Here is a 26,107-nt window from a genome sequence, read left to right as displayed (position 1 = left end):
TTAAAATACAAAACAAGATGGAAATGAAAATGGACCAAGATAAAAAAGAAACGGTGCAACAAGCTGAAAAATAGATTAACCCTTTCATGCATGAATTATGAAAACCTTAGTCAAAATTTTTTTCTCGAGTGTTTTTATTCCTCCCTAGGCATGAAAAAAACAATGTGATTGAGTTTTTTTTTTCTTTTCGTGGAGTTACATAATGTCCATGCATTTAATTTTTGAAGTAAAGAAACGTGTTTACAACCCAACATCAGAAAGTGAGATGAAAACAATGAAATAAAAACATTTTAATGCTGCTAATCTGATGTTTTCTCACATTTTAACACATTCTAATGCCAGTTATTACTCACTTCATGGAGATAATATGCAAAAAAAAAAAAACCTTTTTGTCTAACAAATAATTGATTTACACTAAAACATGTCACTGCAGATCAGGTTTATCAAGAACAGCAAAGTTACAGTAATGGTCTGAACTGCAGTGTTTGGGATGGTGCATAAGTGTCCACTGTGTTGGCTGATATGGAACTAAAACCAAAAAATCCATGAATATACAAGAGAACAGCTGGAGAACAACTGTCCACTGGAGTGACCAGTGTGCATGAAAGGGTTAAATACACCATGGTGGAATGGAACTGTCTTCCAGAACAGATCACCAAAGAACAAACAAAAGCAAGATTTAAAAGACAACTGACGCAACATCAAATAACCCAACGCCTGTAAACAATTTGGAAGACATATAGAAATAAACATATGATATTAGCAAACACATGCACACACACACACACACACACACACACACACCTATAATTAGATTTATTTATTTAATATTATTATTACTGTTTTTTTGTTTTTGTTTTTTTTTCTGTTTTTAATTTTGTCTTGCAATATTATTTTTTATTATTATTGTTATAGTTAATGTTGTTTTGTTTGACTGTTGAGTGTTCTTAAGAAGGAAATATAAGGGTGAAACACAAGGGGGGGGGGGGGGCTGATCTTCCTTGGCGGAGGTCCGAGTGCTTTTCCACTCATTCATAGGGTGAGATTACTTTACTGGTCCGACCCACTTGAGTTCCAGCGCCCCCTGGAAGAAATGAGTTTGACGCCCCTGCACAAGAGACATACTGAGGTAAACAATGCTGGAAGCAGGTCTGTGTTTCTGAGCTCTGGATAAATGGAATTTTTGGGAGATATGGTGGAAAAATTCACCTCAAAAAGTTTTTTAAAAATTAAATAAATAAATAAAATGAGGGGACCGTTACTGAAATCAAGCCAAATTATCATCCGTCAACACAGGTGAGTCTTTTTCACCCAAACATTTCTAGCGTTGACGACGTTTGTCTGTATTTGAGGAAACGCTGTCGGGGTTGATGTTCTCCACAGACCACGAGGTTAGCTTGATTGACAGGTGTCTAAACCAATCATGGTCCGCTCTGGCCGGTACCATTCACTGGTCTGAACGTTTTTTACATTTCATCCTCGACAGCCCCCCCCCCCCCCCCCCCCCCCAACAGCCCGCCCACTCAGCAGTCATCCCTGCCTTGCTCAAGGGCACGTCAGCATCGCTTGCCATCGTCCGGCGGCGGTCCATCGTCCTGGTCGTCCTCGTAGACGGTGATTGGATCAGAAAACGCTAGTAAACGGATTCGAGTGCCACGGGCGGCGGTGGCTGATAACACGGAGCGACGGGAATCTGATCCCTCATTATCAGCGCTCAGCTTTCCCATGATGCACTGCGGCGAACAGCAACACAACAGCCAATCTGAGCAGCGGCGTTGGTTTGACCATGAGGGTCCGAACTTTAGGATTTTAAAGAAAACCAAACATGGGAAGAACCTGAAAGGAAACACTTCACTACTGGACTTCAGTTTCCTCCATTTTAACACTAATTACACTGGGTTCCAGAAAAATGTTTTTTGCAAGTTGTCTCGGTTTTTTCAGCTGAATTAGGACCATTTTGCACCGCTAAATCCAAAAATGACATCTGTTTTTCTCAATCAGGTCAGGTTTTTTTGCTAATTTGATTTTGAAAAATTTGATCTTCTCACAAAATATAATAATTAATACCAAAATAAGATTGGTAAGCACACTTTATGAAACTTGTGACTTGATTCCTGTTAGGTACAATGGTGTATTCAGCGCAGATGGAGCAGAATACGTCAGGCTTATTTTTACAAGATCTTCTAGTCGAAGCCATTTCATTCACCTGTAATATTAAAAAAAACATTCATCATAAATTGGCAAAAGTAAAATCTTCAGAACTCGTTTATTGCAAGAAATATGAAAGAATTTTGTATCATATGATGTGAAAATGCCCATAAATGTAAGCAAAAATGTTCAAAAGCCAATATGTAGCATAGTTCAGAAAGTTGACCTGATTGAGCAAAATTAATGTGAATTTTGGATTCAGCACCAAAATGATCCTAAATCAGCTCAAAAAACTTAAACAATACATTTGTTGTTGACCAGTGTAATAATTAATGTTTAATACATGTTGAATAGTTATGAGTTAATGTAAGGACAGTATTATTTCAGTTTATTTGTTTGTATAGTTTCTATGTCTTTAAATCTATTCTGTATTTTAGTCTTCTGTTTTGGTTTTACTTATTCTTCTGTACAGCACTTTGGTCCACTACGGTTGTTTTAAAGTGCTTTATAAATAAAGTTGGATTGGATATTTGATTTTAAATGGATGAAAAAAAATAAAGGAAGGTCCGCACAACCTATGAGCTCGCAAAGAATTTATTAAACAAAGTGATGTTTCAGGCCGAGGTCCTTCATCAGACTACATTTATTTATTTTTTTATCAATTATTGTTTTTTGGGGATCCTGCACACCTCTCATTTTTTGGATGTGTGTGTCGATCACCTTTCTTCACATTTTAAATGGATGAAACGTAGAAAAGACGACACGTTGGTCAAAGAGCATCAGCAAAAAAAGATGTAAAAGATGCAAAAAGATGAAAACCAATACAAAAACCCACAACAAAATAAAACTGAAAAAATGCAGCAAGATGAGGAGGACAAAAATGTCACAAAAGACTTAACAAGATTGAAAGGACAAAAAAGAGAGAAAAGAACAACAACAAATACACAACAAAATGAAAAAAGTAAAATGCACAACAAAATGTAAAAAACGTAAAAGATGCAACAGGACGTAGTGACGTAAAAGATGTAACAGAAAAAAGTGGAAAAGACACAAAAAAGGAAAATATCAGAAAAAATCAAAAAAAAAAAAACAACCAAAGAAACGCAGCAGGACATATGAGGTCGAGACACAAAATGTGGTTAAAGACATAACAAGTGAAATGAAACAAGACAAAAAGAAAACAGCAAAAAACAATGTATGTTATTGTACGTCTTCACCACATCCAGACTGATTTAAAGGGATGAAAAAGACAAAACATTGGACAAACATCGGACAATATCACACACAAAAAACATAACTTCAGATGTAACAAGATGAAAATAACATGAAAGATGAAATCAAAACTGCAAAACAGACTCAATAAAAAGAAAATAAAAGACACAACAAAAGGAAAACAACGTAAAAGTCAAAATAAAAACAACAGTAAAGTCCAAACGAAAGAAAAATCCAAGTAAAAGATCAAACAAAATGAAAAATGACATAAAAGAAGAAACAAACTAAAACCACAAAACACAAGATGCAATAAAAAGAGAATAAAAGAAACAAAAGAAAAAAACAAACAAACGTAAAAGTCCAAAAATAAACAACGTAAAATTAAAAAAAACAACAACAACATAAAAGTCACAACAAAAGTAAAATCAAAGTGAAAGATCAAACAAAATGAAACAATGAAACAAACAAAAACTGCAAAACATGAGACATATTAAAAGAGAATAAAAGACAAAATCAAAGTTCCGACAAAACAAAAATGTTCAGGAAATAAAATGAAAACATCGCAAAAGATGCAGCTAAAATGAAAACGGCATAGAAGACGTAATCAAAAAAGGCGTAAAAAAGATTAAACAAAATCAAGGTAGAAGTGAAAACAAAATAAAAATCCTGTAAAAGATCAAACAAAACGAAAAATAACATAAAAGATTAAATAAAACAAAAACATCGTAAAGCATCATGATAAAAGATGTAACGAGAAGAAAAAAAACGTGACTGAACCCATCTTTTTCATTGGATTACTCAACCTTTGAGAGTTTAATGTTGTTGCTTTTGTCGTTGTTGTTGTTGTTTGTGTTTATTTGTTTATTATTCCAGTGATGTGTAGATGTTGTTGGAAGTTCAGCATCTGTCAAACCGTCTGTAGTTACATAACACAGTTGACATAATGGACGCTGAAAGGCTTCAGGAAACCGCTCCAACACAAACCCGCCATAGGGCTTCGTGTCGGATTCGACGCTCCGGGTCATCCATGAGCGAAAACAAAGCCCACATGATGTGACCCGGAAGGGGCGTCGCCCTGCAGCCAGGCGCCGTGACACGCCGCATCATGTGATCACGTGATCGGGAACGACAGAAACGGACGTGGACGAATCGTTTCAGTTGCTCAGAACGGAGGAAAATACATGGAAAGGGTTGAATTTGTAACGATTTAACAGGACGATGAGATGGAAATGGCAAAAAAAAAAAAAAAAGGAATAAGATGCAAAACGAAGCGGTACTGACGACGCAACGACATGAAAACAAAAGGAGAAAAACCACGAAAAAGACACAAGCAGATAAAAATGAGAAAGCAATGCAAAAGACTGAATAAAAATGAGAAAACAATGTTGCCTGTCTTTTTGCTCCGTTTCATTGTTGGTTGACTGTCTTTTTCTTCTGCTTTGTTGTTGGTTGCCTGTCTTTTTGCTCTGTTTCATTGTTGGTTGCCTGTCTTTTTGCTCTGTTTCATTGTTGGTTGCCTGTCTTTTTCTTCTGCTTTGTTGTTGGTTGCCTGTCTTTTTGCTCTGTTTCATTGTTGGTTGACTGTCTTTTTCTTCTGTTTCATTGTTGGTTGCCTGTCTTTTTCTTCTGTTTCGTTGTTGGTTGCCTGTCTTTTTGGTCTGTTTCCTTGTTGGTTGACTGTCTTTTTCTTCTGTTTCGTTGTTGGTTGCCTGTCTTTTTCTTCTGTTTCGTTGTTGGTTGCCTGTCTTTTTGCTCTGTTTCCTTGTTGGTTGACTGTCTTTTTCTTCTGTTTCGTTGTTGGTTGCCTGTCTTTTTGCTCTGTTTCCTTGTTGGTTGACTGTCTTTTTCTTCTGTTTCGTTGTTGGTTGCCTGTCTTTTTGCTCTGTTTCCTTGTTGGTTGACTGTCTTTTTGCTCTGTTTTGTTGCTTCTCATCAGTTTGCGTGGCCAGGTTTCGTTGCTGTGACGTGGACACGACGTCTGGACTGGGTCAGATCTGGTGGAGGATGAGGAAGACCTGCTACCAGATCGTCGAACACAGCTGGTTCGAGTCCTTCATCATCTTCATGATCCTGTTGAGCTCCGGAGCCCTGGTACAACACTGACACCAGAACCAGAACCGACACCAGAACCAACACAGACACCAGAACCAGAACCGACACCAGAGCCGACACAGACACCAGAACCAGAACCGACACATACACCAGAACCAGAACCGACACCAGAACCAATACCAGAACCAAAACAGACACTGACACCAGAACCAACACCAGCACCAACACAGACACCAGAACCCACACTGACACCAGAACCAGAACCAACACCCACACCAACACAGACACCAGAACCAGAACCCACACTGACACCAGAACCAACACCGACACCAGAACCAACACAGACACCAGAACCAACACAGACACCAGAACCAACACTGACACTGACACCAGAACCAGAACCAACACCGACACCAGAACCAGAACCAACACTGACACTGACACCAGAACCAGAACCAACACCAACACAGACACCAGAACCAGCACAGACACTGACACCAATACAGACACTGAAACCAGAACCAGCACCAGAACAAATACTGACACCAGAACCAGAACCAACACCGACACCAGAACCAGAACCAACACTGACACTGACACCAGAACCAGAACCAACACCCACACCAACACAGACACCAGAACCAGCACAGACACTGACACCAATACAGACACTGAAACCAGAACCAGCACCAGAACAAATACTGACACCAGAACCAGAACCAACACAGACACCAGAACCAGAACCGACACCAGAACCGACACAGACACCAGAACCAGAACCGACACATACACCAGAACCGACACCAGAACCAATACCAGAACCAAAACAGACACTGACACCAGAACCAACACCAGCACCAACACAGACACCAGAACCCACACTGACACCAGAACCAACACCCACACCAACACAGACACCAGAACCAGAACCCACACTGACACCAGAACCCACATTGACACCAGAACCAACACCGACACCAGAACCAACACAGACACCAGAACCAACACTGACACTGACACCAGAACCAGAACCAACACCCACACCAGAACCAGAACCAACACCCACACCAACACAGACACCAGAACCAGCACAGACACTGACACCAATACAGACACTGAAACCAGAACCAGCACCAGAACAAATACTGACACCAGAACCAGAACCAACACAGACACCAGAACCAGAACCGACACCAGAACCGACACAGACACCAGAACCAGAACCGACACATACACCAGAACCGACACCAGAACCAATACCAGAACCAAAACAGACACTGACACCAGAACCAACACCAGCACCAACACAGACACCAGAACCCACACTGACACCAGAACCAACACCCACACCAACACAGACACCAGAACCAGAACCCACACTGACACCAGAACCCACACTGACACCAGAACCAACACCGACACCAGAACCAACACAGACACCAGAACCAACACTGACACTGACACCAGAACCAGAACCAACACCCACACCAGAACCAGAACCAACACCCACACCAACACAGACACCAGAACCAGCACAGACACTGACACCAATACAGACACTGAAACCAGAACCAGCACCAGAACAAATACTGACACCAGAACCAGAACCAACACTGACACCAGCACCTGCTCTGCCCCCCCCCCCCCCCCCCCCCCAGGCCTTCGAGGACATCTACATCGAGCAGAGGAAGGTGGTGAAGGTGGTTCTGGAATACGCAGATAAGATCTTCACCTACATCTTCATCCTGGAGATGCTGCTCAAGTGGCTCGCGTACGGCTTCAAGAAGTACTTCACCAACTACTGGTGTTGGCTCGACTTCCTCATCGTTGATGTAAGTTTCACTGTCGTTTTAGAAGACGCCCACTCCAAATATATCGCACATGTTGGAGCGTTTTCAGTATCGACGATGCGTTCAATGACCACATGATAACTGGAATTTGTGAACGACATTATAGATGATGCGTACGGATCCGCCTGAACGCTTCTATGTTGGCTCTAAATAGTTTGATCATTAGTCTCGCACAATTCAGATTTTTTGGTGAAATCCGATTTTTTTGTGTGCTCGTTCATATTTCACGATAAACTTCTATCAGTTTTGAGTCTGAACGGAATGCGACCCTGAAGTGACCCGCATGCACACACTGTGTTTACGGAAGGAAGTACGTTCTTCCCGCCACTTCTCCTCCTGGGACGCAGAATTGTGACATTTGTCGCATTTCGATGACATAAAGGTCGGATAAATGCGTCCTGGCCGTTCAGACTGAAGTCGCATTGAAAAATATCAGATACGTGTCGGATTTAGGACGACATATGAAAGTGGTCTGGGTCGGACTTGTGCTGTTCGGATACAGGTCACATATCGGCTAAAAATTCGGATTTGGGCCACATTTGCCCGCGGTCTGAACGTCACCTAAATCAGTGCCTTGCTCAAGGGCATATTAGCCAATAACTCTCCGCCAGTCCACGGAATCAAACCGGCGACCCATCGGGCCAAGCCGACTCCGCCCACCTGGGCCAGAGCGTCCCCCAGAAATACACACAAAACATTTTATGTTCGACTGAACTCATTCCAGAGTTTACACAACGATAGAATAATATGCACGTATTTATATCGTATGCACGTACGCCGTTTAATTTCTGGTTCTGTTTGTTTGTTTGTTTTTTCTTTGTTTTTTTTTTTTAAATTTCTGGCTCTGTTTTGTTTTTTTGTGTTTTTTTTAGTTTAATGTCTGGTTGTATATGGTTTTTTTTTTGTTTGTTTAATGTTTGTTTAGTTTCTGATTCTGTTTCTTCTGTTTTCTTCTGAATTTTCACATTTTTGTGGTTCTGTTTCTTTGTTTGTTTTATTTCTGGTTTTATTTTTTGTCAGTTTAATTTCTGGTTCGGTTTTTTCCTGTTTTTTGTGTTTGTTGTTTTTCTTTATTGTTATTTTTATTTCTGGTTCTTTTTTTTTTTTTTTTAGTTTAATATCTGGTTGTTTATGTCTTTTTTTGTCTTTTTTTGTCTTTGTTTTTTTTGTTTAATTTCTGGTTCTGTTTTTTCTGTTTCATCTGTTTGTTTTCTTCTCATTTTTCATATTTTTGTTGTTGCTTTTTTAAATTTCTGATTCTGTTTTCCTCATTTCTTCTGTTAGTTTGTTTTTCCTTTATTGTTTTTTTTTCATTACTGGTTCTGTTTTGGGTTTTTTTACTTATGGTTCTTTTTTTTCCCCTATTTCTTCTGTTTATTTGTTTTTCTTCATTGTTTTGTTTTTATTATTTCTGGTTCTGTTTTTTGTTTTTTAGTTTAATGTCTGGTTGTTTTTTTTGTTTTGTTTTTTTAATTTCTGGTTCTGTTTTCTGTTGTTCTGGTTCTGTTTTCTGTGTTTCTCCTGTTTTTCTGGTTGTTTTATCTGATTTCTCTTGTTCTGTTTTTTTTTTTTTTTTTTTTCTTTCTTCAGTTTTTTCTGGTTCTATTTTTTTTATATCTTTTATGTTCTGTTTTTTTTTATTTTTCTTCTGTTTTTTGTGGTCCTGTTTCTCCTGGTTTTTCTGTTTTTGTTTTTAATTATTATTTCTTCTGTTTTGTCTTCTTTTTTTTTATATCTTTAATTAAATTTTTCCTTCTGTTTTTTGTGGTCCTGTTTCTGCTGCTTTTTCTGTTTTGTTTTTTTCTTTTTTTTTCCTCTTGTTGCTGGTTCTCTTCTTGGTGCGGTTCATTTCTGATTGGGGGTGGGGGGTCGATGCCTCTCCCGGGTCGAGGGTGTAACAGGAGTTGCCTTTTTGCCCTGAAACTGTGCAGTGACGCCACCATCTGAATAAAAGGCTGGAGAGACAGAAATAGACGAGGGAGGGGACGCAGAGAAAAGTCCAAAGCGCCTCCGGCCGCCGATCAGCGCTGGCTTTTTAACCTCTGAACGCACACGCTCCTTTCACCGCTCGGGAAAAGACAACGATGAGGACAAACTGCACACGCTCATGAGCATGTGCAGGCAGCCAGTCGGAAACAGTCGCCATCTCTGGTGTTTTCCGCCTCGCCGTCCTCGTAAATGACACAGTGTGTTGTGACCGTTTTATTTGAGGAGTCACATGTAGCATGTTTACAGGCTTAGGAGCAAGAAATGACATGTTTAAGACCCGCAACAGAGCATGAGAACGCACAAAAAAATGTGAATTTGAAAAATTAAATACTGTGGGGAAAAGTTCTACGATTATATGTTAAAGATTTACTATTCTGAAAAGAGAAAATTAAGATTAAGTCATAGTTTTTGTGGGAAAACAAAGTTGTAATATTTCAGGAACTTCAAGAAAAAGTCGTAGAATTATTAGAATAAAGTCATAATATTATGAGGAAAAACTTGCACAATCATCAAAAGGGAAATCGTAATAATATATAAATAAAATTATGTTCAAATGACAAAAAGGTTGAAATTTGATACAAACTTTAGGAAATATAGCGTAGAATTATAAGAATAAAGTCATAACATTATACATGTAAAGTTTTACTATTATGAAAAGAGGAAATTAAGATTAAGTCACAAAAAAGTTTAAGTCACAAAAGTTGTAATATTTCAGGAACTTCAAGAAAAGGTTGTAGAATTATGAAAATAAAGTCATAATATTATGAGGAAAAAATGTGGAATAAAAGGAAAATTATAAGTCATAGATAGATAGATAGATAGATAGATAGATAGATAGATAGATAGATAGATAGATAGATAGATAGATAGATAGATAGATAGATAGATAGATAGATAGATAAAATTATGCTTAAATGAGAAAAAAATAAATATGACATGAGCTTTAGGAAACAAAGTTGTAGAATTATAAGAATAAAGTCGAAATATTATGAGGGAAAAAACTTGTGCTGTCATCAAAAGGGAAATTGTAATAATATATAAATAAAACTATGCTCAAATGAGAAAAAGTTGAAATTTGATACAAACTTTAGGAAATAACTGTAGAATTATAAGAATAAAGTCATAATATTACACATGTAAAGTTTTAATATTATGAAAAGAGAAAATTAAGATTAAGTCAAACTTTTGCAGAAAAAGTTGTAGAATTCTAAGAATAAAGTCGTAATATGAGGGGAAAAAAGGGAAGTTGTAACACTAATATACAAATAAAATCATGCTTAAATGAGAAAAAGTTAAAATTTGATATGAGTTTTAGGAAATACAGTGTAGAATTATAAGAATAAAGTCATAATATTATGAGTAAAAAACTTGTGCAATCATCAAAGGGAAGTCGTTACAATATTACAAAAATTAAATTATGCTTAAATGACAAAAAAGTTGAAATTTGATACAAACTTTAAGAAATACAGTGTAGAATTATAAGAATAAAGTCCTAATATTATCCTTGTAAACTTTGAATAATTGTAAATAAATTGTATTTAAACCAAAAAGGTCAAACTTTTTGGCGGAAATTTTTTTGTGATTATCATAAAAAAAGTGAGAATATTTTGATGCTTAAGTTGGAAAATTATGAAAAATACTAATATTACATAATTCAACAATAATATTATAAGAATGAACCTGTACTTTCATGAGAAAAATGATATTATGATGGAAAAAGTTGTAGAATTAGAAGAATATTTTCACAATACCATACTAAATATGACAGAAAACAAATACAATGAATAAATTCAGTTGTTTCCTAAAATGTCACGAGTTTTTTCTTCTTCTTAAAGTCGAAACTTTTCATGAAAAACTCAACAAAACTAAAAATCAAACCTGAACTAAAGCGAGTCACTTCAACACAGTCCTGAACCTGAAGCTTCTCATGTTCTTCAATAAAACTGAAATAAACCAAAGTGGAACCGAGCCGAGTCTAGTCCAGCTGGACTCTGTAAACCTGTGCCGACCCTGTCTGACCCCCCAGATCTCGGTGCTGGCTCAGCTGGCCCAGGTGGTCTCTGTGGACCAGATCACCACCATGCGGGTCCTGAGGACGCTCCGGGCTCTGCGTCCTCTCCGGGCCGCGTCCCGCTTCGCCGGTATCAGGGTAAGAAACTGGGACCCAGGGCCCGGACCCGGGGATCCGCACCCGGGTCTCCAGACGTCCATGTGGGGCTTTGCTGGCTGTAGAGGGTTTTAGAGACGCTCCGTCCTCTGTCGTCCTTAAGGGGTTTTCGAAGTTCAATGTTTGAAGATCTGGAGTTGGTCTGTGAGTGCTAATGCTAATGCTAATGCTAACACACTGGACTGGTTTTGTTGGTTTTGTTCGTAGTTTTTGTTTTTGGGCTGGTTTTGGTATAATTTTTTTTCTCATAATTTTACAACTTAAGTGTCAAACTCTCTTTTATTCTCTTTTTTCATAAATTTCATTTTAGCTTTAGCTCGTTGTATCATTGTGAGTTTATTCTTCTAGTTTTACAGCTTTGTCCCTCATTATCTTATAACATTTTTTCAGATTTTTCAGGAAACAGAAATTGAGTATTTGGTGATTTAGGCAAAAAAAAGCAATTATTTTAGGACGGTAATGATATTATTTCTGAGTTATGTAATATGACTTTTTTCCTCATAATATTACAACTTAAGCACAAAGAAATCTAAATTACATATTTTTTCTGGTTAGAAGTTTGACTTTGTTTATGTAATTTTATTATTCTTTCTCTTTTTGGTATTATTATAACTGTATTCTCGTAATATCACAACAGTTTTCCTCATAATATTATGACTTTATTTTTGTAATTTGACAACATTTTTCTTTTAATTTCCCAGATCCCCAGATATTACAACTTTTTTTCCACAAAATTTTGAACTAATCTTAATTTTCTCCTTTCACAATATTTAAACTTTATTATTGTGAAGATATTCTTCTAATTCTACAACTTTGTCCGACAAAATAATTTTTCTCATGAAAGTACTGGTTTATTCTTATATTATTATTGACTTATGTAATTTTTTCTCTCATAATTTTACAACTTAAGTGTCAAAATGTTCTCTTTCATTCTTTTTTTTTTCATAAATTTCATTTTAGCTTCAAATATGGTTTTAGCTCCTTTTATTATTGTGAGTTTATTCTGATTTTACAGCTTTGTCCCTCATTATCTTATAACATTTTTTGTTAGATTTTTCAGGAAACAGACATTTAAAATTTGATGATTTAGGAAAAAAAAAAAAGCTATTAATTTCAGGATGGTAATGATATTATTTCTGAGTTATGTAATATGACTTTTTTTTTTCCTCATAATATTACAACTTAAGCTTAAAAAAAATCTAAATAACATAGTTTTTCTGTTAAAAGTTTGACTTTGTTTTTGTAATTTTTAAATTCTTTCTCTTTTTGGTATTATTATAACTGTATTTTCATAATATCACAACAGTTTTCCTCATATTATGATTTTATTCTATAATTGTACATTATTTCCTTAAGTTCCTATCATATTCCAACTTTTTCTCATTTAAGCTAAATTTTATGATTTTATTTTTTTTTCCCTCATAATATTGTGACTTTACTTTTGTAATTTTACTTTTTTTTTTTTTTACTTCCCAAAATATTTCAACTTTTTTTTCCACAAAATTATGACCTACTCTTAATTTTCTCTTTTCATAATATTAAAATCTTTATATGTGTACTATTACGACTTTTCCAATATTACGACTAGTCAAAAGAACAACTTTACATTCATAAGAAAGAAATCACAAATTAAAGAGAACAAGAACCCAAATGTTCTGAGTTTATGAACTTTTTTGTCGACGAGAAAAGAACTGATTTTTTCAGAGATTAAACCAAAGTATGTGAAAAATAAACTCACAAACATTCAAGAAAAACATGGATTAAAAAGTTTAAAAACATCAATTTTGTTTCAGTTTACTTCAAACTTGGCACATGTTTAGAGGCAGTTGATATGATGATATCAGCACACGTATAGACATGATGACATCAGCTGGATTGATGACAAAATAAGATACAATACGTGTGAGGGGCGGGGCTTGTTGTGCCTGGACCCACTTTTGTTAATTTAATCAGTACATTTATTTTTATTATATTTTCTGTTTGTTTTTTGTTTGTTTGTTTTATTTTTATTTATTAGCTTTTGTCATTCTCTCTAGATCAGGGGTGTCAAACATGCAGACCGGGGGCCAAAAACGGTCCACCAAAGAGTCCAATCTGGCCCATGTGACAGATTTATGAAATGAAGATATTAACAATCAGTCGTTTTAGTTTCGGACCCATATAAAGCCCTACCTTTGCCTCGATGGGGTTGGACTAGTCAAATATTACCATAAAAACTTACTAATAATGATAACTCCAAATTTTTTCTCTTTTTTTCTGGTTGTTGTTGTTATTCACATTTTTTAAAGGATAGTTTGAAGATGCAAACATTTTCATCATGTAATTTTACTGTTTTTCACTGTTTGATTTAACTGGTGTGACCCACATGAGGTTATAGTGGACTGGATGTGGCCCAGAACTAAAATGAGTTTGACACCCCTGCTCTAGATGTTCCTTTTGTTTATGAGAAGTACACTGAATTGTCTTTGTGTGTGAAATTTACGATTTGCAGAATACATACGACATGGGAAGGAAATGATAAGAAAGAAAGAAAGAAAGAAAGAAAGAAAGAATAAATAGAAAATGATGTTGAACTTCGAGAAGCTCCTAAGGATGAACGATGACCTGGGCGTCTGTCCTCCGTTGTCTTTTTGACTTGACGTCTCACACTTTGACGTGGTTTTTTCCCTCCACAGCTTCGTCTGGATGGCGGCTTGTTTTGTTTTCCAGGTGGAAGTGGCTGCTCGTCCACCTCCAGACTAACCACAGCTCCTGCCTTCCTCCTCCTTCTTCTTCTAGTGTCCGCTCTCCTCTGTCCTCAGTTGGACTGGACGTTCATTTAACGGTCCTGCTTTGTCTTTGTGTCTCCGTCCTTTCCACCTGTCCTTCCTCCAGGTGTCGTTGGTCAGTTTGGTGGCCAACACCTTGGGTTATTCAGACTTTGCCGCCATCAAATCCCTGCGGACGCTTCGGGCGCTGAGGCCCCTCAGAGCCCTGTCCAGATTTGAAGGCATGAGGGTAAGAGTCAGTATTAACGAAAACAGACCTGGGCACAAGAGTTTAAAGGTGGAGTAGGACATGTTTTCTCTTGCAGCTTTTTTGACTATATTGCTTAAAACCCCCTTCACACCCCGATTACAACCAAATAATTAAATGTTCTAACACAAAAATGTAGTCACCTGTGGAACGGACAGGACTGAAAAACCATCCAATCATTTTAACTGACCCATCGAAATGATTGAACGGTGATATGTCTATCAAACTCAACTGTCATTTGTCCCTCCCCCTCTGCTCGTACCCCTCTTCGTGCATGAATCGTGCGTTCTCAGAGGTTTGGAGCAACTTTTCAGGAAACGAAGCCAGAGCCAGAGCTTGGCTATATTAGCTATATAATGCCATGTTTCCACTATGTGGTACCGGCACAGCTCGACTCGACTCGACCTTTTTGCATTTCCATTATGAAAAAGGACCTGGAATCTGGTACCCGGTACTAGTTTTTTGGTATCACCTCCGCTGAGGTTCCAAGACTGGGGACCAGATACTAAAATGTGACGTGTAAACACTGCAGACCACTGACTGGACTGATTTTTACAAAAAACAGATGCGGAAGTTTACAGTAAATATAGCGGTAGGTCAGTCGACATTATAACAGCCCACAAAACTACACCATTCAGTTCGGAGGTTCAGTCTGTGGTGGCTGACGTAAAAATTCAGCATGAGCTTGACGAGACAACACGCAACAAGTGAGTTTATCAGTAACTCTGAGCAGACGACACAGAAGTAACACACCGCATCACTATGACGACCAGGTACTGTAAAGCTGGTAGTATCCTGTAATGGAAACGGTCTCCAGGAATAGTATCTGGTTCCTGAGTCGAGTCGAGCCGGTTCCACATAGTGGAAATGCAGCATTAGTTATATTAGGATGGAAAGTTCACCAGCAAACTGTTTTGTCACCGACATAAATCACTGGTGAATGTAACGTTAGCCAGCTAGGCATGAATTTGGGCTGTTCTGACGACAAACATAATAGTTAAATTCACAGTTTACAGCTTTCAACGAAAACTTCAGTGGGCTGCTAGTGTAACCTGTTCAATATATACCATTATAAAATGACACAAAATTGGGTTAAATTGTGTTTTTTTCATAGTTTCTGCATACCTAGTGTCTTGCTTATTGTACAGTCTGTTTGGAGCATTAGTCCTCCAGCCACACCCACCTCTTCTTCATGTAGTGTTCATATACTGTACTTTCTGGGCTATAAGCCACACCCACCAAATTTTAAAAGAAAAAAATATGTGTACATATATAGTCTGCACCTGACTATAAGCCACAGGTGTCCATGTTGTGACATGACATATTTACACAGAAAGACTATTTAAATATTTATTTCCATACCTTCACTGCTTTTTTCCGAACAGTACCTGTAACACGGCAGGAACAGGCTGGTTAAAAAAACATAGAAAGTCATTGATCTGTATCTCCATCTTCCTTCTGCTCATTAAACCACTGCAGTCGTCTTCTTCAGTGTTGGAGTTGAACATCCTCAGCTCCGTCACACTCCTTCTACGTCTCTCTTCCGTTGTCTCTCATTGTCTCTTCCGTGCTGCAGCTCTGTTTCCTTCTTTACAGACACATCGACTGCTTTTAACTTAAAAGCTGCATCATATGCGTTTCTTCATGTGTTTTCCATGATGAGGGTTTGTGCATGACGTGCTAAATGATTGTTCAAAGTTAAGCTTAAACCTTCTCCTCTTCATCACCTCTTCCCCTTGTCTGTCTCGCTTTTGCGCTTCCTGCTAGAGCACCCCCTGGAGGCCGTTAGCCCGTAAAAATCTAATCAAAATGTAGCTTGCTCGAACCGTTTTTCCAGGACCTCCCACCCCACCTTTAAATGTCATTTTTGCATTTCACAAATTCATCCTGTGGGCCGGATCGGAGCCTTTGGTGGCCCAGTTTTGGCCCACAGGCCGTATGTTGAACACCCTTCAGTTTAGAGGACATTTGTGCCCAGGTGGTGTGTTCATTCACTCTTTCCGAACATACATGTGTGTTTTGTGCACGTTCAGTATTTCCCTGTTACTAAACTTTTTGACTCGAGGTGAAGCTGCTTCAGACTCAGTATTACAGAGTCAGCGTCACAAACCCGACGGTACCCGGAAACGTCTCCACAAACATGTGGGATCCAAACCCAAAGCTGATACTATTGTTAAAAGTTCACCGACATAATGTCAACCGTCCAGACGCTGACTCTGGTTCATGAGACGTTCAGGGTCTGGGTTGCATGCTGGGAAATAAGCCTGAGCTTTTATTCTGCTTCAAGTGCACCGTGTGGTTATCTGCATGTCTGCTGACAATGTGTGGAAGGAAAACGCAAAGTCCTAGTTCTGTTTGTGCAGGAAGTCCACAAAAATGTACCTGGAAAAACAGAAATCACCTTAAAGACACATTTACCGCACGTGTGTGTTAAGTTTAACCCATAAAGACCCAGTGCTACTTTTGTGGCAGTTCCCGAATGATTTTTTTTCTATATTTAACCTTTTCTTAAGTGATTTATCACTATTGGTTGTAATATTATCTTCCTTATTTTGCATTTTTTTTCCATGTAAATCATGCATTTTCCAGTATTTAATTCACTGATCATGTAGATGTTCATTAAAGCTCAGATTAAAGTTGAGGGTTATTATATCAAAAACAGAGAAAACTGAAGAGAAAATGACTTTTTCAGTAAAATCTCTCATTAACTGAACATAAACCCAGTGTGTCCATCCACTGTCACTGATCCAACTCCATGGGTTTTACTGGTGAATCAATGTTGTAGAAGATGACAGTGTTTCCACAGTACCTACAGAGCCTCTGAACATCCAAATGTGTCATATCTGATGACCATGAAAAGATGAAAAACTGTATTTTACACCAATTTTTTACATGTACTGATAGGATAAGTGGATCAGAATTAAATTATGAAACATTTTTGATCAATAGATAGTTTTTGTCGCCGGTGGATGTTTGGGTCTTTAAGGGTTAACATGCAGGAGGGTGGGGTTTATGACAACCATTAAAACAGCTCACTGTTGAGAGGAAAAAGACCAAATTTATACACACTTCTATCACAAATCAGCACATGAACAGGACATCTTCCAACTGTAGACATGATGTGTCCCAATACTTTTGTCCATATAGTTTATAAACATTAGAAAGCAGATGGTTAGTTGGGGTAGAAAATTATTATTGGACAAAAATATGTGGACACGTTGAATCCAGGTGTTTATTTTCTAACAGCGGTCTGGGATAGAAAACTATAATGACTAATGTCAGAATATAGTTTTATATTATGGGATAAATATCATTGCATTGGTTCGTTTGGTTTAAATTGTTATCTTTGTTTCCAAAATGACTCAGAGATGGTTTGGACTGAATTTCTCTCAACATTGATTTTGTTTTGTTTTTTTTATCCACGACTCTGATTTTAAATGTTCTACCTCTAAATTTAGAAAATAATTTTCCTGCTCTGACTGTAAATAATAATTTTCTTCCACAACTAACCATCTACTTTCATCACATCTCACTGAGGAAGAAAAATCTCCCATTAAACTTGAAGAAAATATTGATATTTTTGTCTGAATTCCTCATGAATAGGACATTTTACAGCTGTAGACATGATGTGTCCCAATACTTTTGTCCATATAGTTTAGAAACATCAATATTTCCTTAAAGTTTAATGGCAGATTTTTCTTCTTCTTCTTCTTCTTCAGATGTGATGTAGTAGATGGTTAGTTGTGGTAGAAAATTATTATTTATGTTGTTTTTTTTTACTTAATTTCTCTCAACATTGATTTTTTAATTTTAGCTTTTTTTTTCCATGACTATGATTTTAAATGTTCTACTTCTAAATTTCTAAAATGCTTTTTGTATTTTGACTGTAAATAATATTTTTCTTCCATAATTAACCATCTATGTTTGTAAACTATGTGGACAAAAGTATTGGGACATATCATTTAATCAATATTTCCTTAAAGTTTAATGGGAGATTTTTCTTCCTCAGTGAGATGTGATGAAAGTCGATGGTTAGTTGTGGTAGAAAAAAATATTATTTACAGTCAGAGAAAGAAAAATATTTAAGAAATTTAGAGGTCGAACATTTCAAATCATAGTCATGGATGAAAAAAAAAAAAATCAATGTTGAAAGAAATGAAGTCAAATGCATCTCTGAGTCATCTTGGAAACAAAGATAACAATTTAAACCAAACGAACCAATGCAATGATATCTATCCCATAATATAAAACTATATTATACATTAGTCATTATTGTTTTGTATCCCAGACCCCTGTTAGAAAAGAAACACCTGAATTCAACGTGTCCACATATTTTTGTCCAGTAATAATTTTCTACCACAACTAATCATCTGCTTTCTAATGTTTATAAACTATATGGACAAAAGTATTGGGACACAGTTGTCAGCTGTCTTGTTCATGCTAATTTGCGATAGAAGTGTGGTCTTCAGCTTCTCAAACCTGCAATCTTTTGGCGTAAACATCTCTAAGTCCCAGAATCCGTCTTGGCGTTCTCCTTTACAACACAGCGCAGTGTTTGGCCGTTTGCTGTTTCCAGGCGTAGCGCTGAGTGTCGGTCTTCCTTCAGGTGGTGGTCAACGCCCTGATCGGCGCCATTCCCTCCATCATGAACGTGCTGCTCGTCTGCCTCATCTTCTGGCTCATCTTCAGCATCATGGGGGTCAACCTGTTCGCCGGGAAGTTCGGCCGCTGCGTCAATCGCACCGGACACATCTACGACTCCGGCTTCATCAACAACAAGTCGGAGTGCGAGGCGCTCAACGACACGTCGCTTTACTACTGGACCAAGGTCAAGGTCAACTTCGACAACGTGGGGGCGGGGTACCTCGCACTGCTGCAAGTGGTGAGAATATTTACTTTAAGGACGTGTTCTGGCATCCTATTGGTTTTGCCCACTTTGGATTTATTTTCAAAATACGTGTGTCTGACTCAGTTGAATACATAATTATGTCCAGAAAATCCTTTTGGACCATGTTCAGTGGTGCATGACTCAGTTGCTGAAGCAAAGCAGTAATAGCAAGCATGTCCAAATGGATCCCTTTAGCCCAGGGCTGTCAAACTCATTTCAGTTCAGTTCTACATTCAGCCCAATTTGATCTGCAGTGGGCCGGACCAGTAAAATAATACCAGTGAAAAAAGTACAATTATATTATGATCAGGTTTACATCTACAAAGTTTCCTTAAAATTCTGAATAACATGACATCCATCGCACAACATCCATCCATCCCATCCATCCATTATCCACTGCTTATCCGAGGCTGGGTCACGGGGGTAACAGTCTAAGCAGGGATGCCCAGACTTCCCTCTCCCCAGACTCCTCCTCCAGCTCTTCCAGGGGGACCCCGAGGCGTTCCCAGGCCAGCCGAGAGACATAGTCTCTCCAACGTGTCCTGGGTCTTCCCCGAGGTCTCCTCCCGGCAGGATATGCCCGGAACACCTCCCCAGGGAGGCGTCCAGGAGGCATCCGAAACAGATGCCCGAGCCACCTCAGCTGGCCCCTCCGGATGTGGAGGAGCAGCGGCTCTTCTCCGAGCTCCTCCCTGGTGGCTGAGCTCCTCCCCCTATCCCTAAGGGTGCGCCCAGCCACCCTGCGGAGGAAACTCATTTCAACCGCTCTGGGGACATTCCATGTCCCCAGAGCCAGACTCTATGTCCGGGGATTGGGTCATCAAGCCCCCTGCCATTGACTGCCACCCAATCCACACTGCACCAGCCCCTACGGCTCCCTCGGTGGGTGGTGGGTCTTCTGGACGGCGGGCCCATGCCGCTCCTTCGGGCTGGGCCCGGCTGGGCCCCATGGGTGTAGGCCCGTCCACCAGGTGCTTGCTTGCGAGCCCCAACCCCGGGCCTGGCTCCAGGGTGGGGCCCCGGCTGCGCTGTGCCGGGCGACGTCACGTTCCTTTGGTGTTTCGTTGTCATAGGGGCTTCTGAACTGCTCTTAGTCTGGCCCGTCACCCAGGACCCGTTTGCCTTGGGAGACCCTACCAGGGGCATAAAGGTCCCGACAACATAGCTCCTGGGATCATTCGGGTGCTCAAACTCCCCCACCACGGTAAGGTGGCAGTTCAAGGGGGAGACAACTTCAATAATCTTAAGAAAAACAAGTGCAATTTGAACAATATTCTGCCTCAGTTTATCACTTTATCATTTCCACATGTGCGTTACAATCACACAAAACATTTAGTAACAGGCAGAATGTTGGTAAATTGCATTTACTTTTCTAAAGACATTTCCAGTTGTTCATATTTGTTCAGGTTATTCCCATTTTTTGTAAAAGTATAGCTTGGTAATGTGAACATTTTCATGTAGTTTTACTTCTTTACACCAAAAAAAACAAAGAGAAAATTGGGGGTTGTCATTATTTATAGGTTATTCTGATAATATGTGACTGGTTCTGACCCACTTGGAATCTAATTGGACTGTATGTGTCTGTATGTGGAACCTGAATTAAAATGACATTGACCCCACTGATTGTTAATATCGTCAGTGTAATTTTTGCATTTCACAAATTCATCCCGCGGGCTGGATTGGACCCTTTGGCGGGCCAGATTTGGCCCCCGGGACCTGTGCTTTAGCCTGATAATGTCTGTAATACTAGCTAGCGGCTGTGGGGAATTCTGAAAAAGCCCAAGTGATGGTTTGGTTTCAGTTTGAAAAGTAAAAAGAAAACAAGTGTAAAAGAAAAAAGACAAAGATTAAAGAGAAAGAAACCAATGATGGATGATTAGGGAGAAAAAAATACAGAAATATTAAAGAAAGAAAGAAAGAAAGAATAAAGAAGAAAAAAGGGAAACAAAGGAAAGAAGAGAAAACAAATATAGAACAAAATAATGATTAAAGAGAAAGAAACAAAGAAACAAAAATGAGCATTGAAAGAGAAACAATGGACGATTAAAGAGAAAAAATACAGAAAGAAAAAAGGAAGATAAACAAAGCCATGAAGAGAAAACAAAGATGATAAAATCTGTTCATCAGAGGCAACGACGCCCGGGTTGCGTTAAAAGCTTTTAGTGCAGAACTGAGCATCGTCGCCTTCGCCTCAGATTAAATCCTCGTCATCGTAGGAGGTTTGACTCGGTCTTGTCGTCTTCCATTTGTCGTCTTCGCCTTAATTTCCCGCCCACACCTGTTCGTTTGACTTTTTCATCTCTTGTATTTCTGTCCTTCTGTTTCTGCTTCTTCAATGGTCGTCTTCACTTCACAGAATAAAACAGAAAAAAAAACAAATGGACAGAGAGAAAAGAGAGAAAAAAAACTCAAAGCAGAGATTATAAATTTATAGATTTAGTTAAAAAAAAAAAATCTGTGGAAAAAAAATCTATAACGTATGAGATAAAACCAAAATACACATGCATGAGGAGAAAAATACATTTCCTGTGGTTATTAAGTCAAATCTGTAAGAAAAGTAAGAAAAGGCAAGAATAAAAGTGTAGACGAAGAAAAAAAATCACTAATTTACAAGAAAAAGCCTTAATATTCTCTGAGATTAAAGTGAAACATTTACAAGAAAGAAATTTCAAGAAAAATGTTTAGATTATAGTTATACTTTAGTCAAGAAAACAAGAAATGATGTGATTTAAATGAGAGATTTTATGAGAAAATACCCCAGAAATTTACAAGAAAAAAAATTATTTTCTTAGAGTAAAGTGATTAAAAAAACAAAAAACAAATGTATTTATGTGGATAATCCTTGATTAAAGTCATTAATGTACAAGAAATGGCAAATTCAAGCAAGAAGTCACATATTCTGAGATTATGAATTTGTATATTTATGAGAAAAAGAGCAGATATTCTCAGAACAGAAAACAGAAAATATTTGGGAACACATTTTTTTGTAGATTGATCTACTAATTGTACAATAAAGGAGTTACACGTGTCCAAGAAAAAAGTATTATAGAGTATTTTTATGACTTCATGAATTCAAAATTTTGTGGAAAAAAAGAAGATTGTTTTCTGTGATTAAATTGATAAATTTACAAGAACAACGCTTAAATATTGAAATGTATTTGATTAAGGTCAGAAATTTACATTAAAAAAATTATTTGATTGAAATGAAACTGATAAATTTGCTGGAATAAAACTGTAATATTCTCTGAGATTACAACAACAAAAAATGTCAGATTAAAGTGATAAATTTCACAAATGTATTAGGAAAAAAACTACTACGTTTTTGAGAAAGAGTAAATACTCTTAGGGATTAAAATTGAAAATATACAGAATGACAACTCATGAATTTACAAGAAAAATCAGGATATTAAAACTGTAAATTTATGAGAAGAAAAATCCCAAATTAACAGGAAAAACTAAATCTGATTTGCACTCAAATTTACAACAAAAAAACATAAAACGTCCTCTGACACTGACGTTGAAAATTTCAAACAAAAAATTAAACAATTCATGAGAAAACAAATTCACATATTTGTAAGAAAAAATGTATAATGTAAAATGTATATTCTCTGAATCTCGTATGTTGTATGTATGTATGATTTAAAAAAGAAAGAAAGAAAGAAAGAAAGAGAAAGAAAGAAAGAAAGAAAGAAAGAAAGAAAGAAAGAAAGAAAGAAAGAAAGAAAGAAAGAAAGAAAGAAAGAAAGAAAGAAAGAAAAAAATGTGGACAGTTTTCAAATGATAAATTTACAAAACCAGAGAATCTCACATTTTCTGAGAAAAGACCTGGATATTTTCTAAGGTTAATGTGATAAATTTACTGGAAAAAAAATTCAATTTCTCCGGCATTCAAATGATAAATTTACAAAACCTGCGAATCACACATTTTTAAAGAAAAAAACGATATTTTCTGAGGTTGAAGTGATACATTTACAAAGAAAAACAAAGATATTCCTTCAGATTCTAATGATATAAATTTTCAAGTTGACACTTTAATGTCGAGTATTTTCAGCTCATCAGCACAAGCTCTAACCTCCAGTAAACTGCCGTACGTGGTCATGAATCCGCTTCCAGATCCTCTTCTGTCTCTACATCTCCATCTTTTTCCTTCTTCTTTCTTTCTTGTTCTTTTCCTTTTTCGCTCAGCGTCGCCCACCACAGGAGTCCTGCAAACCTCCAATCAATCAGCGTCTGAGAGGCTTTTATTTTTAGAGCGACTTCAGCCAAGTGGGAGGGAAATGCAGAAAGACAGGAGGAAAAAGTACAAGTGGAAAGAAAAGAAAGAAAATTAAAAGTCTGAACAGCAAATGGAAATGAAGAGTTTAAAACCAGCGTCTTGCGTGTTTGTTTGTTTGTTTGTTTGTTTATTTGTTTATTTATTAAAAGTCTGAACAGCAAATGGAAATGAAGACGAGTTTAAAAAGAGTTTTGTTTGTCTGTTAGCAAGGTAACTCAGAAGTTCCAGATTTTGACGACAATTTCAGGAAATGTTGATACTGGCACAAGGAACAAATGATTACATTTTGGTGGTGATTTGTGTATGTGTGTGTGTGTGTGTGTGTGTGTGTGGGGGGGGGGGGGGGGGGGGGGGGGGGCTGATCTGCTTGGCTGGAGGTCTGCGCTCCGGTATGGAGCGTCTGATTAATTTAAAGCAGTTTAAATTACTTGTATTCTTTTGGAGATTTTCTTTGTATGTTTACCAAATTTGAGTTGGGGGTCATCCAAGGTATTTAAGTTCTGTTAGTTAGTTTTGTTTTTTTTGTTTTTTTTCATTGATTTATTTCAAATATGGAACGATACAAGCTTCCTCGTTGCTACTAATTGACTTTTTGCACAACACAATATAGAAATGAAAATTCAAGGAAACATAAAATAATGACATACACAAAAAGAAAAAGTCATATTTGAAAAGGAGTGAGAAAAAGTATAGCTTAGTGGCTCATTCATTCATTTTGTAAATTAATATGAAAACTTTGTTCTGGATTTATTTTTTTAATAGAGAAACATGTTGGCACCGTTTTTGAGAGATTCAGCACCAACTGATTAGTGAACTCTCAAACTGTTACATTCAGTTTTTTATTTAACTAACAACCCAAAACCCCTGAAATATTCAGTTTATTGATCAGTTTTAACAAAGAAAAATATAAAATCTCCATATTTGAGTGAACAATGCAGAAACATCAGTTCACTGATTTACACTATATGGACAAAAGTAGGTGGGGGGGGGTAGACACACCCATATGTTGTGCCACAGTACTGTGGCAGAAGACAGTGTCCTTTTTTTTTTATCCATGACTGAGATTTTAAGCGTTCTTCCTCTAATTTTTCAAATATTTTTCCTGCTCTGATTGGAAATAATAATTTTCTGCCACAACGAAACCATTTACTTTCATCACATTTCACTGATGAAGAAAAATCTTCCATTAAATTTTAAGGAAATAATAATGTTTTTATGTCAAATCCTCACAGGACAGGAAAATCTTACAGCTGTGGACATGATGTGTCCCAATACTTTTGTCCATATAGTTTTTAACCAGTTTAAACCAAACTAACCAATGCAGTGATGTCTATCCCATAATATAAAACTCTATTCTGACATTAGTCATTATTGTTTGGATCCCAGACCCATTAGAAAACAAACACCTGAATTCAACGTGTCCACATACTTTTGTCCATAAAGTATATGTCCACTAATAAAAACAGAACTAAATGTGTCACAGTCTTCTGAATCTAAGGGAAACCTCAGACTCAGAGGTAGAAGTCAATTATTATGTGACAGTTTAACAGAGAAAGTTTGTGTTTTGTAACGAACTGAAGGCTGATTATGAAACAAAGGCCTGGTTCTGACAGGTTTATTAATGGAAGCTCAGGTAAACCACGCTGTTACTTCATCCCCGAACCACTCAGGACTTAAGAGTTGTCAGAGTACAGTTGCCACGGCAACCAGTCACTCAGCACCATTCTGTGTTTGGCTGGTCGGCGCGGCAACGGTCGGCAGCGGCAACCCTTCCATTAGCATCTGGAAATAACTGGAAGCAGCAGAGACGCTTCTGTCCTCAGGCCGACCGTCAAAGCCTCGCATTTTACCGTTCACCGTTGGAGGAGCTGACGGAGTGTCATTAAAACCTGCTGAGGTTCAGGTGCACGTTATTTATCCACAGAGGAAGTTGTGCAACATTTTACATGTGACCTTATTATGATGTCACGAAATGTGGCACCGTCGGTAGCCATTTTACTAATATTAACTACGTACATACTGAATGTGAAACTAGTTTTCTTCTTGTGAGACGTGTTCCTGTTGAGCCGCATTATGTAATCAATTCCCATTATGTAATAAAAGTTCAAAATGTAATAAGAATGTCACGTCATCTTGTAATAAAGCCGCATTATGTAATAAACTGACGCAAAAAAAAAAGAGCAGTTTTAACAACATAACGCCTGTCGCTAAGTGTTCTGTTTATCTGTAAGTCGTGTTAATAATAAGCTGAGATGTAATATTGTTGAACTTACACTCAGGCTGTATGTGGTCGTCCAGGTGATGCACATTTTCATGATGCAATTTAACTTTTTTCACAGTAAAACAGAGGAAAATTTGGAGTTACTATTACTAGATTATTCTGTTATTATTTTACCGGTCCGGCCTGTTTGACATCGTATTGGGCTGAATGTGGAACCTGAACTAAAAGGAGTTTGACACCCCTGACTTCAACTCTACTATACGTTCCAAAAAAGGACCACGATGTCCTA

General features: G+C 37.6%; 1 protein-coding gene across 1 annotated transcript in view; it reads left to right on the top strand.

The window, feature by feature from the left end:
- LOC115411297 (sodium channel protein type 5 subunit alpha-like) overlaps positions 1-26,107 on the top strand; it is a 66,400-nt gene that overhangs the window by 21,142 nt on the left and 19,151 nt on the right. The window contains exons 2-5 of the mRNA XM_030123385.1: positions 5,297-5,451; positions 7,071-7,244; positions 14,293-14,415; positions 19,040-19,315. Coding sequence (XP_029979245.1) covers positions 5,297-5,451; positions 7,071-7,244; positions 14,293-14,415; positions 19,040-19,315 — 728 coding nt within the window. The remainder of the gene's footprint in view (positions 1-5,296; positions 5,452-7,070; positions 7,245-14,292; positions 14,416-19,039; positions 19,316-26,107) is intronic.

The sequence above is a fragment of the Sphaeramia orbicularis genome, chromosome 20 (genome assembly GCF_902148855.1).
Source record: "Sphaeramia orbicularis chromosome 20, fSphaOr1.1, whole genome shotgun sequence".
Classification (NCBI taxonomy): Eukaryota; Metazoa; Chordata; class Actinopteri; order Kurtiformes; family Apogonidae; genus Sphaeramia; species Sphaeramia orbicularis.
This window is presented reverse-complemented; position numbering and strand designations above follow the sequence as displayed.